Source organism: Pongo pygmaeus, chromosome 2 (assembly GCF_028885625.2).
Source record: "Pongo pygmaeus isolate AG05252 chromosome 2, NHGRI_mPonPyg2-v2.0_pri, whole genome shotgun sequence".
Classification (NCBI taxonomy): domain Eukaryota; kingdom Metazoa; phylum Chordata; class Mammalia; order Primates; family Hominidae; genus Pongo; species Pongo pygmaeus.
In genome coordinates this window covers 101408919-101422523 of record NC_085930.1, presented here as the reverse complement: position 1 = coordinate 101422523, position 13605 = coordinate 101408919, and the positions used below count along the sequence as shown (strand labels likewise).

Here is a 13605-nt window from a genome sequence, read left to right as displayed (position 1 = left end):
TGATGAGCACTTGTCATGTGCCAGGCAGATGCACCACACATGAAATCCCACGAAGGAGGGCCCAGCCTCTCCCCAAATGACGGAAGAGAAAACCGTGCCTCACAGATGTCTGGCCACTTTCCTAGGGCCGCACCCCAGGCAGGGTAGAGAAAGGATTTAATCACAGGTTGGCTGGAAGCTAGAACCCAGGCTCTTAACCACAGATGAACTTTCCTCCTTAAAATGAGATCTTGAGAGGTGAGTGGAGAAAAGCACTCAGCCCTAGAACTCAAGGTTAATGTGTGAACCGGAGAGCGGCCAACCCTTAGAACTCAGAAAGTGGGGTTTTTTTCCTCCCGTTTCACTGAATTACCTAGAACTCTGTGTTCTCCTCCCACCCCACCCAGCGCAACCTTTCTTCCCCATTGCATAATGGGCCCTCAGACATTTAGGAGGAGGGCAAAAATAAGTCAATCAAGCAAATGCATTTTTGCTATTTAAAAAGTGGTTAAAAAATGCTTCTGTGGTTGAGCAGAAGTCCGTCCTATAGTGGCAGGGGTTTGGGAGGTGTTAAATTCAAGGTCAGCCAAGATATAGGGGTCTTTATGCCTCAGGGACAGGCCCCAAAGAACAGACAGCAAGAGGGTGGACAAGAGTAGAGGGGGCCAGGGCTGTGGCAGGAACAGAGCTAAGCACTAGACCCTTGAAAACACGAGCACGGGCACCCAATGCAGACAACTCCCAGGGGCTCCCATCCCTTGCCCACCCTCAAGCCCCTCTGGGAGGTGCTGATTTGCCTGCAAGTGGCTCTTCCAACCTTCCCCCAGCCTTGTAGCATGTCACAAGGCTAAACATGGAGCTTCTGTCCACCCTCAGCCCAGAGCATGGCCTGGAATCCTTCATCTGCAAGCTTCTAAGCAGAGAAGGTTCCCCAGCCACAAGCCCTGAAATCCCTCCTCATGCACAACTCAGCCAAGAATAGAGGGAAAATGGAACCCATTATTCTCATTCTGAATGGATGAGAAATGGCTTTTGCTTTTCAACATGAAATGTGCCTAAAAATAAGCTGTGAATTTCAACCAGAGGTTGAAAATAGCTCTGCAGTGAACAGAGCTCTATTCAGAGTGGGCTCAAGGACAACCTTCATTCCAAGATCTGAGAGCTGAAGTACTGCAGTTAGAGAAAGGGTCATGGGCAGGGGGTTTTCCTGGGCAGAAGGACCATCATAGGCTCACAGGGCTGCCCTTGCCGTGGTCTGCTAGTGGGTAAGTAAAGTAGGGGGTCCATGCAGGGTCTGCCCCTCTGGCTTTCGACTGCTACACTGGAATGGGGGCATGGTGAGGAATTCAACACCTACACCTGCCCGATGGGCTTCCTAGAATCCCCAAATGCCCAGGAGTATTTCACAAGGCTTCAGGGCCTGAGGCCCAGGGTGCAGACAGAGCTGATGTAGGCAGAAGATCATTAGATTCATGAGTTCTTGGGGCATGGCTATGGTGCCCATGAGCTCTTTGAGAAGTCGAGCCACACTGGTCAGCCACCAAACCACTGACCAGATATTCTCCCAGAGCCAAGGAAGCCTTTAGTCAGGAAAGGCAAAAACACTCTCCAATTTTTAAGTGAAGAAAACCAGACCGGGCGCGGTGGCTCACGCCTGTAATCCCAGCACTTTGGGAGGCCGAGAAGGGTGGATCACAAGGTCAGGAGATCGAGACCATCCCGGCTAACACGGTGAAACCCCATCTCTACTAAAAATACAAAAAGTTAGCCGGGCGTGGTGGCAGGCGCCTGTAGTCTCAGCTACTCGGGAGGCTGAGGCAGGAGAATGGCGTGAACCCGGGAGGCGGAGCTTGCAGTGAGCCAAGATCGCGCCACTGCACTCCAGCCTGAGCGTGAGAGCGAGACTCCGTCTCAAAAAAGAAAACCAAGTAGTTGCTAAAGGCAAAAGGTTTTTTTTTTTGGTTGTTTACCATCACCTCCAGAAGACTGAGACCAAACACGATTCCTACAAAATGACTTCTGTTAGAAACCCAGGCTGAGACACCTGGGCCACTATTGCTGCTGCTGGTGGGAGCTCAAATCTGGCCCAAATGAACAGAGTCCTCACACTCAAGGCTGCTGGAGTAGCAGTCCTCATCCGCATGCCCAGGGCCTCTCCCACCTCATCCCCGTGCTCCTCCCACTGCTAAGACAGCCCCATCTCCAGACACATTCCCACACTCCTCCCACTGCTAGGTCAGCTTCTTTTCTGGGCTCCCCGCTGAGGCAAGACTTATTGCAGTGATTCTAAGCTGGGGACAATTCTGCCCACCAGAGGGATATTTGGCAGCATCAGAAGACTTTTTTTTTTTTCTCAGAGACAGAGTCTCACTCTGTCATCCAAGCTGGAGTGCAGTGGTATGATCATAGTTCATGATAGCCTCCAACTCTTGGGCTCAAGTGATCTTTCCGCCTCAGCCTCCCAAGTGACTAGGACTACAGGGGAGTGCCACCATGCTCAGCTAATTTTTAAATTTTTTTGTAGAGACAGGATCTTGCTGTGTTGACCAGGCTGGTCTTGAACTCCTAGGCACAAGCAATCCTCTAGTCTCAGCCTCTCAAAGTGCTGAGATTACAGGTGTGGGCCATCATGCCTGGCCTAGAAGATATTTTTGGTTGTCACAACTTGGGTTGGTGGGAGGGTGAAGATGCTACTGGCATCTAGTGAGTAAAGGCCAAGGATGCTACTAAATATCCCACAATGCACAAAACAGCCCCCCACAGCAAAGAATGATCTGGCCCAAAATATCAATAGTGCTGAGGGTAAGAAACCCTAGGTTACTGGAAGGCCAGTACATGGACAGTGCTGGAGGGACAGAGGCTCATCGGACTCACAAGCTCCTGAGACATGGCTGCAGCGCTCCTGGGCTCCCTATGGGGCTGAGTCACTCTGGCCAGCCATGGAACCAGTCCCCAGATACGGTCTCAGTGCCAGGGAAGCCCTTGGGCAAGAAGGGCGAGAGCACACTCATCAGCTTCCATTCCTATCTCAGAAGAAAACTGAACCACTGAACAGTGTTATAAAAAGTAGCTCTCCTCAGTTTGGAAAGATGAAGATCTTCTGGAAATAGACGGTGATGGTTGCACAACACTGTGAATATATTTAATGCCACCAAATTGTACACTTAAAAATGGTTAAAATGGTAAACTTTGTGTTATATATATATGTATCTCAATAAAACAAGGCAAAACAAACTAAAAACCTAGCTCTCCTCTTGGCCTGGGAGTCCTCAGATTAGAGAAGTCCTGAAGGTTGACACCATATGGCATGTGTGTGTCAGTGAAAGTGTGTCTGGAAGAGGACTTACATCCACTCAGGGTCTCAGAGGGGCTTATGACAAATAAGGAAAGAGGTCTGATCTGAACCAAGAATGATTTTAGGATTAACAAGTCACTTGGTGGGGGTCTCAAAGCTCTCGTCAGAGCCTGCCTATGGGGGTATTCAGGTACCATGTGGAAATGTTGGTTTGGGAAGACCAGGTGTTTTGCCTGGGGCCACACATCCAGGGTTCAGAACCAGTTATCTGACCCCAGGACCCACACCCTTTCCCCTATTTGAGGCCCACGCAGTGAGGGCCAGTGGACAGAGCTGTGACTACAACTCCAACGTGAGTCTGTAGATAGCATGGGAACAAGTGGCTGCTCTAAGCACTGCCGAGCTGTTCACCCACTCATGCCCCATCCTGCCATGCTGGGATCCCCCACCCACAGCTCTGGGAAGCAAAGGTGCTCCATACTCCATTGCTGAGCCAGGACTAAAGGAACAAGAAGCAATTCATCCAAGTTATTTTCCTAATAGCTATAAGAACATGGGATTCTCCCCAAGCTGGTAGATATTAACCATTCCCAAGCGGCAGATGTCAGTGCCCTCCCTTGAAATGGGGAAAAGCAGCCAGCAGTCCTCTGCCACCTGCAGTTTCTAGCTTTGCTCAGAGGCGTCAGCCTGGTGGGCCCCCAGGTCCAGCATCTGGGGAAGGTGACTAAGCTCCAGGTGTCTCATCTGTGAATTGAGCAGTATATTTACCCACTCATTCTGATGAGATAAGGAATAAGCAGAGTAGCGAGCATAAAAGGCCTTGGCTGCGGCTCACCAGAAGTGCCTAATAGAGAGGGATTCACAGGAAAGAGGGCAGGGACCTAGAGGTCTGCTGGGTCCCAGGGGGCCTCAACCCTGCAGTGTGAAATGCCTTTCTGGGTGGAAGATGAACTGGCAGCAAACAGTGCATCATGCGGCCCAGTCATCCCCCAACAAACCCAAAAGCTGAAAACTGGCCATGGATTAGCAAGTACAGAGGACAGCCAAGAGACCAGCCAGGACGGCAACACTTGTAAGAAAAACCATAAATCCCAACTGGGCCAATGCCTAGAGGCAGCCCAGGACACAAAACAGGGGGCATGTGTGTGTGTTGGGGTGGGGAGATGGAGGGTCTATCTGTTGCAGCCACAGAAGCCCCAGGATAGACTCAGGAGGCTTCCTAGTTCTATTTTGGGCCCCAGCCTTGACTCGCTGGAGGCCTTGGGCGAGCCGCTTCCTGTTGTTTGGGCCGGTATCCATGTGGGGGAGGCCGCACTCTCTCTATGGTCCAACGGAGAGTCATCTAAAGAGCCTGTGGCCATAGGAGCTTAAAACCCTCAAGGTTCCACAACCTTGGCTTTAATATTTATTTCAGCCCAAGCTGAATATGACCTTAATGAGACTGTATCAGTTATCACTTTTTCCCCCAAATATTTATCAAAAATATTAACTATTTAAATTCAGGAACACTGAATATTCTTTTACGAACAGAGGTCCTAAAAATGGTTTGTGGCTGAGGAACTTCCTCTCCATGGTTAGAAAAAAAAAGGGAGGGAAGTGAAAGCAACAGGGCTGGGCCTTTCCCATTTGTCCCAGGTGTGGCTTCAGGCCCTGATCCCTCTAGGAGCCCCACATTTGGGTCCTGTGACCCAGGGTTCAGTATGGGACAGGTCCCTTGCCTCCTAAGGCCTCAATCAAACAGCAGCATATGCCATGGAAACACGCTCCCACAAAATGGCACAGGCCTGGGGCACCCGGCAGCTTGCTGTAACACCCTCTTTGTGTCTTATTTGTTCACTCTAGATGGAAAACAAAGCACCACAACTTCCAAAGTATTTGGTAAATGAGAAGATCTTACTAGGGTCCCTTTCCCGAGACAGGCCTAAACCTCCTCGCTCACCGTCTCCAAGCCCAGAGCTGTTCACCATGACCTAGCCCACCAGAGTCACAGAGCTCAGGACATGCCTGCCAAGCCACTTACCAGATTCCCCATGGAGCTGGCCAGTGTGGCTGGGGGCCTCGGCACTTTCATGACTTCTCCATGATCAACAATATCAAAGTTACTCTTCCAAACCATCACCTGTCAAAACCAACAGGCACACCAAGTCAGGAGGAGAAAATCCCCTTGCCAGTCCTTCACTGAGGAAATGGGCTCAGAGGCCATGCCCAAAGTTCTGAGCCATGGTGGGATAGTGGTCCCCACCTGACACCCCAACTCAATTCTGGGACCTACCCCACCTCCCTGGGGAGCAGGCTTTGTGGACAGGCCTCAAGAGGACCTGGATGTGACCAGGATGGACTACCACAGCATGACACCGCCAGGCCTTCACACTTGCTGGTTCATCTCCCTAGGGTGTCACAGGCCCGAGCTTCATGGGGTTGGCTGCTTCACAGGCTGAAGTGTCTGCTTCAACAGCACCACCTTCTCAGAGAGGCTTTCTGTGAATGTTTATCATAGCCCTCTATTTATTTCCTTCATAGCATCAGAGTAGGGAGTTATTTAATCCCCTTTTCATTGTTTATCATCTGCCTCTGAACTAAAATAGAAGTTCCTGCGGGCGGTGGCCTGGCCTGTTACACTGTGAGAAGTGGTTAACACATGGACTCCAGGCCAGAACACTCCTTACTGAATGGCCCAAGGCAAGGGACTCAACCTCGTGCCTCAGTTCCCGCATCTGCGAGACGGGGATGAGCCTAGTTCCCATCTCATGGGGCTGCTGTGAGGCTCACAGGAGACAGCCTGGTGGACATGGGCACACAGGAAGTACTCAGCAACACACTCATCATCCCAAGGCTAACTCAGCCATGAAAAACACGTCCTATTCCGGGTGTCCTCCTATCAGCAGGACCATGTCCCTCAGCTCCTTGAACACAGCTGAGGGAGGCACCTGGCTGGGGAGCAAGAGCGCTCCCTGCTGGAGGCTGCTGGCCATGCATGACGGTGTGCTTCCAGGGCCACTTTCAGGATGGCTGGCTTGGGTGTCACAAGAGAACTGGGGAGTGTGTGGCCAGTGGTCACCTGAGGCCACAGAAAAACCACCGTATCCACACACGATGAACACTCCATATGCCCTGGACACCATCTCTGTCTGTCAGGACGCAGCTGTGAGCCTCGTTCTTCAGGAGGCTCCTCACCACTGTCTGAGCAGCTCCACTGTTTCGTCTCCCAGATGGATGGCGTCTAGGGTCGTGCACATATCACCTTACAAACAGAACGTTAGCACACACACACCCTTGTTTACAGGGTCTTCATGTCACTGCAAATCTAACTGCTGAATAAATTCCTAACAGTAGAGTGGCTATCATGAATGCAAATAGACAATGCCAATGTCACTCTGAAAAAGCTCAGAGTAGATATTAAACAGGCAGCCTGGGAGCTGATGGCAGCGCTGCTGGACCTACTTTCCACCAGGCTGCCTCTCCTACTACGTCAGTTGATTCTACCATGACTCTATTTACTGTGTGAAGTTACCAGTTTCCCTGTCTTCTAAGCAATAAGCCAGGCTTCACGCTCAGGGAAGGCTCAGGAGTCACTTTTGCCTTCCTCCTCCCTCGTCTGCTACAGCAGGACTGGTGCTGGTGTGGGAAGATGCCTGCTGTCTCTAATCCAGGCTGTGGTCAAAGAGCCTCCAACTACCCTCTGCCTTACTGGAAGAGACTCAACCAAAATTGGTAGATTTGGCTGAGACCAGGACTCATATAGGCCAATAGGACTTTTCTAGGCTGAGCAGCCACAGCTAAGAGACTGGGCAGCAGTGGAATAAACATTCTCGGCCATCCATCAGGTCAACAGTGGCACAGAACAGCCACCCTTTCCTCCTTGCCTCATCAGGGGCTGTGGTTCTCTGGACAAGAGGACCATGCGGACACTGGAGAAAGACTGCTGACGGGTAGACTCTTCAGTGCTCCTGGCCTCCCCAGTGCCAGGGTCTGGACTAGACCCCAGAAGTAGGGTGCCTGCCAGGAGACAGGTCATTGGTGGTTAGCAGTCAGGGCACAAGGCACCAGGGCTGACAGGCTGAAACCTCAGAACAGAGGGTGATAAGGTGGGATAGGACCTCTTCACAATGTCCTCTCTCTGCAGCCAAAAATACTGAAAATGCTGACCCCTCAAACAGTATCCAAGGGGGCTGAGAGCAAAGGGCAGCAGATGACAGAGCAGAGACTCCCAGGGCAGGAGAATGAGTCTGAAGTGAGACAGGCTCCAGTACTTGCCCCAGCTCTAGCATCTGCTGGGACTCAGTTTCCTCATCTACAGCATGGGGAGATGAGAGGGCCTCATCTCCCACATGGAGATGTCACGAGAATTAAATGAGGTATGAAGCTCTTGTCACATTGGCCATATTCCCAGGCCTAAAGTAAGATCATATTAATAATAATCATTATCTATTTATTTGGAATCAGGAAAATAACTAAAAAACCAACTTTTCACAACAACCATAGCCCAGCCTCCTTCCACTAAGCGCTAGCCTGAGCAGTGAGGATTCTGAGACGCGGCCATGAGGTCGGCACCTGCAGGAGGCCCATCCTGGGGTGGCAAGGGCCCCGGATCTGGGCACCCCCACCCCAAGCTCCATCAGGGCCTTTTTAGTCACTGAAAGCCACCAAGGAAGCCGGCAAAACCCAGCCCATCCCTCAAACACCCTGTTTGGTTCTGAGCAGAAATCAGCTCAGATTCCCTTCTTCACCATTCCATTCGACTACTCTTTACTTACTTGTTCATCAGAGCCTCCAGAAGCAAAATACTCCCCCGTTCTTGAAAAGGCAACAGTGGTGGCTGGTCCCTGGCAGAACAAACAAAAAATAACACACATCAAAGGTCATTCTCCATTCTAAATGCACAGGAAGAAAACAAGACATTCCTGAATGAAAGCAGCAGCAGGATAAAGGACCGAGAGCCCACTCAGCCCACAGTCCTCCGTAACCTGTAGCCCAGGAGCCTGCCTGCAGCCAGGTGCAAGCGCCACCGCTCAGGCTTCTGTTCCTGAGCACTACAACAGGGACAAGACCAGACTATGAGAATGTGGGTGACAGAGATGAGTGAATGGGACAGTCTGCGCTGGCAGCCCTCCAGGGCTGGCCTCATTGTCCCCACTTTCCCAGTAAGAAACCACAGGTCAGAGAGATGAACTGAGTCACCCTAGCCACAGCACTGAGACCAGAACTTGGTCCCTTTGACCCAGACCAACCCTAACACCCAACATCTCCCCAACACTGCACAGCTGCTGACCAGAGAAATAGGGATCTCCAAGGAAGAGCCAATGGCTCAAGCAGACAGGGCATAGTTCAGGGCACAGGTGACAGGAAGGAGGTTTCCAAAGGTGCTTGGGCAGCAGAGCAACGTGACACGTCTCTCTAATGTGCATTCACTTTTCTTATGTTCAGGCCATGGGTAGTGATGTGCCCGCTCTGGCTTCCCAGATGCTGAAGGTCTGCGTGACCATCTGAAAGGGAATGCCAGGCACACGCCAGGCCGCACTCCAAGGGCTGGAGAGCAGTCCAGGCCGGGGGGGATGGGGGATGCATGATCTCCTAGTAAAGGAGGGTTCTTCCCCACATACCTAAAATCCATCCCAGAAAGGTGCTCAGAGTAAGGATCTGTTTAGCTATGACACCATGACCACAGCCACCACCATCTCTTCCTCCCAGTCGAACTTTTACTGTGGCCAGTACCTGGTATTCCCAAGCAAAATCAGATAAAAGAGGTTTTCTCCTAGAAGACAGCACAGCCACTGTCACCAAGTCCACCTCAGTCCCCCCAGACCAGTGCAGGGAGTGGCAAGAGCCCCAACTGCCCATGAGATGGGCTCTGGCAGCACATCTACAGCTGACTCATCAGTGAGAGGAACACTGGGAGGCGCCTTCCACTCAATGCCAGAAAAGATCAGCCAAGTTCTGGGAGGGAAAAGGGCCCTCGAGTCCACGGAGGAAGGCAGCTTTTGTCTCCCAGAGAGACAGGCAGGTTGAGAGGTGCCATTCAGCCTCAGACACACTGGACTGCAGTGAGTATGCCCACCCATGCTTCCAGAGTCCACCTTCAGCTCTTCCTCTCAGAGGTGCTCATAACACCTCTGATGAAAAAAGCGAGTACAACATTGGTGAACATCGAGCACTCAGGCGCTCAGAGCACAGCACCTGCATTTACCCACTGAATCCTGAGAGGACAGTCTGTGCGGTGACCCTTTGCCTTAGTCCACTTCTGTTGCTATAATGGAATATCTGAGACTAAGTAATTCATAATGAGCAGAAATGTATTGGCTCACAGTTCCAGAGGCTGGGAAGTCCAAGATCAGGGGGCCAGCACCTGGCAAGGGCCTTCTTGCTGAGTCATCCCACGGCAAAAGGGCGAAGAGAGGGTGACAAAGAAAAGGGGGCCAAAGTCATCCTTTTATAAGAAACCCACTCCTATGGTAACAAACCCACTCCTGCAAGAATGGCATTAATTCATACATATGGGCATGGCCTCATGACCCAAACATCTCCCATTATGCCCCACCTCCCAACAACCCCACACTGGGGATCAAGTTTCTAATACATGAACTTTGGGGAACACATTCTAACCACACTACCCTTCCTAAGGGTGCCACGTCCAAGTGCAGGGAACAAAGCCTGAGAGGACACAAAGACAAAGCCTCTGGCCTACACCTGCCCTCCTGCCTTCTTCACACAGGTAGAGCTGCAAGGGCCCAGGAATGCCCCACTCCCAGCAGCCCTGGGAATCCTAAGCCACCATTAACCAGGATAATATAGATCCACTTTCACTAACAGGGGAACAATGCCCAATAACATCAGTGAGGGTGAAATCCCAAGTGTAAGACATCACGGGCTGTGTGGTCCCTGCTCATGCAGGGCCTGACTGCAGGATGGGGCAGGGCATCCATCACTCAGATACCCTTTCAGGTGGACAGTCACCAAGGGGTTAACAGAGGGGTGTGAGGTAATTTCAAGTAACTTTCACTTGATTCTTAGAAATTTTGTCATTTTTCCGTTACTTTGAACCTTTTTTTTTTTTTTTAGGCAGAGTCTCGCTCTGTTGCCCGGGCTGGAGTGCAGTGGCGCGATCTTGGCTCACAGCAAGCTCCACCTCCTGGGTTCACGCCATTCTCCTGCCTCAGCCTCCCGAGTAGCTGGGATTACAGGCGCCCGCCACCACGCCCAGCTAAATTTTTTTTGTATTTTTAGTAGAGATGGGGTTTCACCGTGTTAGCCAGGATGGTCTCGATCTCCTGACCTCGTGATCCGCCCATCTTGGCCTCCCAAAGTGCTGGGATTATAGATGTGGGCCACTGCACCCGGCCATGAACCTTTTTTTTTTTTTTTTGAGACAAAGTCTGGCTCTATCACCCAGGCTGGAGAGCAATGGTACAGTCTAGGCTCACTGCAACTTCCGCCTCCTGGGTTCAAGCGATTCTTGTGCCTCAGCCTCCCAAGTAGCTGAGATTGCAGGTACCCTCCACCACACCCGGCTAATTTTTATATTTTTAGTAGAGACGGGGTTTCGCCATGTTGGCCAGGCTGGTCTTGAACTCCTGGCCTCAAGTGATCCACCCTCCTCAGCCTCCTAAAATGCTAGGATTACAGGCATGAGCCACCGCACCTGGCCTACTTTGAATTTTTTAATAATGAATATACGGCATTGCTACACTAATACAAACACCAAACAACAAAACTACTTTGTGAGGAAAAACAAAGAGGAAACAGAGAAAAAAGAGAAGGAAACCAGTACATGGAATGTCAAAAGAGATGGGCCTTTTGCCTGCCCAGAACTCACTGAGTGATGGCAGGTTTCCAAGAAGTCACAGCAACTAAGGGACAAATACTTGCAGGTCACTCTCCTTTCATGTCGTGACTCAACCACCAGAGGCCAAGTTGGGAAAAGGTGGTGGAGTCAGAGCAGCAGCAACAGCAGCAGAACCAACAAAGCCCTCAGCTCAGCAGGGGTCAGGACCAGAGCACAGGCGTTGGGAGCCCTGCAGATAAGGAGTGCTAGCGCTCCTTCACGAGACCAAGCCCCAGGAAGCTCCAAGGGATGAAGCCAGTGATAAGCTGTGCAGATCTGCAGTCCTTCCTAACAGTGCCTGTTTACCAAGAGGACCACGCAGCCCCTGCTCCAGGTACCTTCCACGAAGGCTCCTGTTCCTCTGCCTAGCAGCCCAGGGCACTCAGAGGACAGCACAGAGAACACCTGGGCTCTGCTGTGGGCCAAAGCCAACATGTACTGTAGAAGAGACTGTCCACTGCTGACATGCTTCAGGGCCTAGCTTTGGAGGCCCCAGATTACTTCAGCCCCCGCCGACCTTCCAGGCTCTCTCCTTCTCCCTGTCCCAGTGGTCCTCAAACACCATGATATAGACAGAAAAGGTCCTCTCTTTCTCTATATTCTTTCTGCTGTCGCCTGTATTGAGTTCTTAATTCAGGTATTTTCAATTTTTTTTGGTTTTATATAAATCCATTTAAGGCTACAAATTTGCCTCTGATGACACCTTCAATAGATCCTGGAAATTTCCAGTATGCAACATTTTCAGTCATTCACTTCCAAATGTTTAGTTACCACTGTGATTTCCCCTTCAGCCCATTGGTTGTTTGGGAGTGCATTCTAGAATTTCCAGGCTGGGCATGGTGGCTCACACCTGTAATCCCAGTACTTTGGAAGGCTAAGGCAGGAGGATTATTTGAGGTCAGGAGTTCGAGACCACTCTGGTCAACATGGCAAAATCCCATCTCTACTAAAAATACAAAATTAGCCAGGTGCAGTGGCACGCACCTGTAATCCCAGCTACTCGGGAGGCTGAGGCAGGAGAATCGCTTGAACCCAGGAGGTGGAGGTTGCAGTGAGCCGAGATCATGTCATTGCACTCCACCCTGGGCGACAGAGTGAGACTCTGTCTCAAAAATAAATAAAATAAAATAAAGTTTCCAAACCATAGGTGCTTGAGGAGTCTCTTCTTACCATTGCCAGAAGCCAGATATGACACACGTTTCTGGAGACTGTTCTACCCCCATGATGGCTTATTCCTTTTATTTAATCAATCACTCTTCATGCATCAGGGTATCCACTTGGGGCAGGGATGTTGCCAAGTCCATCCTCTCCAAAGGCAAGACCTGTCTCTGGGTGTCTCTGCACACCCCTGAGGATTCCTCTGAGCAGCGGCTCCTGGCTGGGCCTGAATTCAGCAGTGTGGATGCCGGCCTGCCCCCAGCTACCAGAGGCACCCACCTGTGGGAAGCGCTGGTCTCCCTCTGACTCCAGGCCAGGTCCATTAGCAGGGATGCCTCACAGGCTCAATAAGGGCCTCCCTCCCTCCCTTGAAAGACCAGGCAGAGTCTTCAGGGAGATGGTCCTGCTTAACCAGTCATGAACCCAGACGCAGCCTGGCCTCCCTGCTACTCTCCCTGCTAATCAGGCCATACCTGGCCCTGGAGCTTGGCTGGACCCACACCCAGTCATTTTACCACACATCACCTTCTGTTGCCAATTTCCAGACCTAAAAAGGACCCACATTGCCTGGTTTCTTCAAACAACAAAGTATCAACAGAGAAACATTTTTTTTTAAGGCAAAACAAAGGAACCCATGGTGATTGGATTTCACAGTCATGCTGGCTCTGGCTCTGCTGCTCCGGCAGCTCACACTGACCTCGCTGCTCTCCTCATCCTCCTCACCTTCTCCCGCCTGACTCTCGGAGGCCCCTGTGTGCCTGGACTCTGACTGCATGCCCACAACAACTATGCTGGCAAACCCACCACCACCTCTCAAGAGTTGCAAAATATTTTGTGTTGGTTCTCATATGCACAGTCTTCCAGTGAACAAATAGGATTGTCACACCACATGCCCCTCAGTCAGAGGTAAAAGCAGAGTGGCCATCACACAGAGAATGGGACTGAGGAGGCCCAACAGGCCTCTGGGGTGAGTGCTGTCGTCTCCAACCCCTGTGCTCAGACAGAGAAACAACAATCCAGCCCACTGGGATGCTTCTTCCAGAGCCCCACCAGGAGGCTCCTGCACTCACTTACCAGGGTCTGCTGTGAACTGGGCTCTCATGGCTGAGTGGGGCCCATAGGAGGCCACCATAACTCCACGGATGGGGAGTGACCTCCTGACCCTGGCCGAAGACACCTACTCCCAGCCCTCAACTCTGGGCTGCTGGCAGGGGACAGATGGCCAGGCCGACCTCTTAGTTTCTTAGTGTGAAATAAATGAGCTGTTCTCTCTGCATGTCCTCTCACCTCTCACAGGAGGTGCCCGACCACCCAAGCCAGGTGTGACCCTCCCAAGCATCAAAATAGTCCTCCA

At 51.3% G+C, this 13605-nt stretch overlaps 1 protein-coding gene across 6 annotated transcripts in view; it reads right to left on the bottom strand.

Moving 5' to 3' along the window:
* Positions 1 to 13605, bottom strand: part of POC1A (POC1 centriolar protein A) — an 81087-nt gene that overhangs the window by 42106 nt on the left and 25376 nt on the right. For all 6 annotated transcript variants that reach the window (XR_008501685.1, XR_008501688.2, XR_008501686.2 and 3 more), the window contains exons 8-9: positions 8029 to 8097; positions 5295 to 5393 (exon numbers count right to left, since the gene is read on the bottom strand). Coding sequence is in view for 3 of the 6 variants with exons in the window: in XM_054482941.2 (XP_054338916.1) it covers positions 5295 to 5393; positions 8029 to 8097 (168 nt within the window). In the remaining 3 variants the exon portion in view is untranslated. The remainder of the gene's footprint in view (positions 1 to 5294; positions 5394 to 8028; positions 8098 to 13605) is intronic.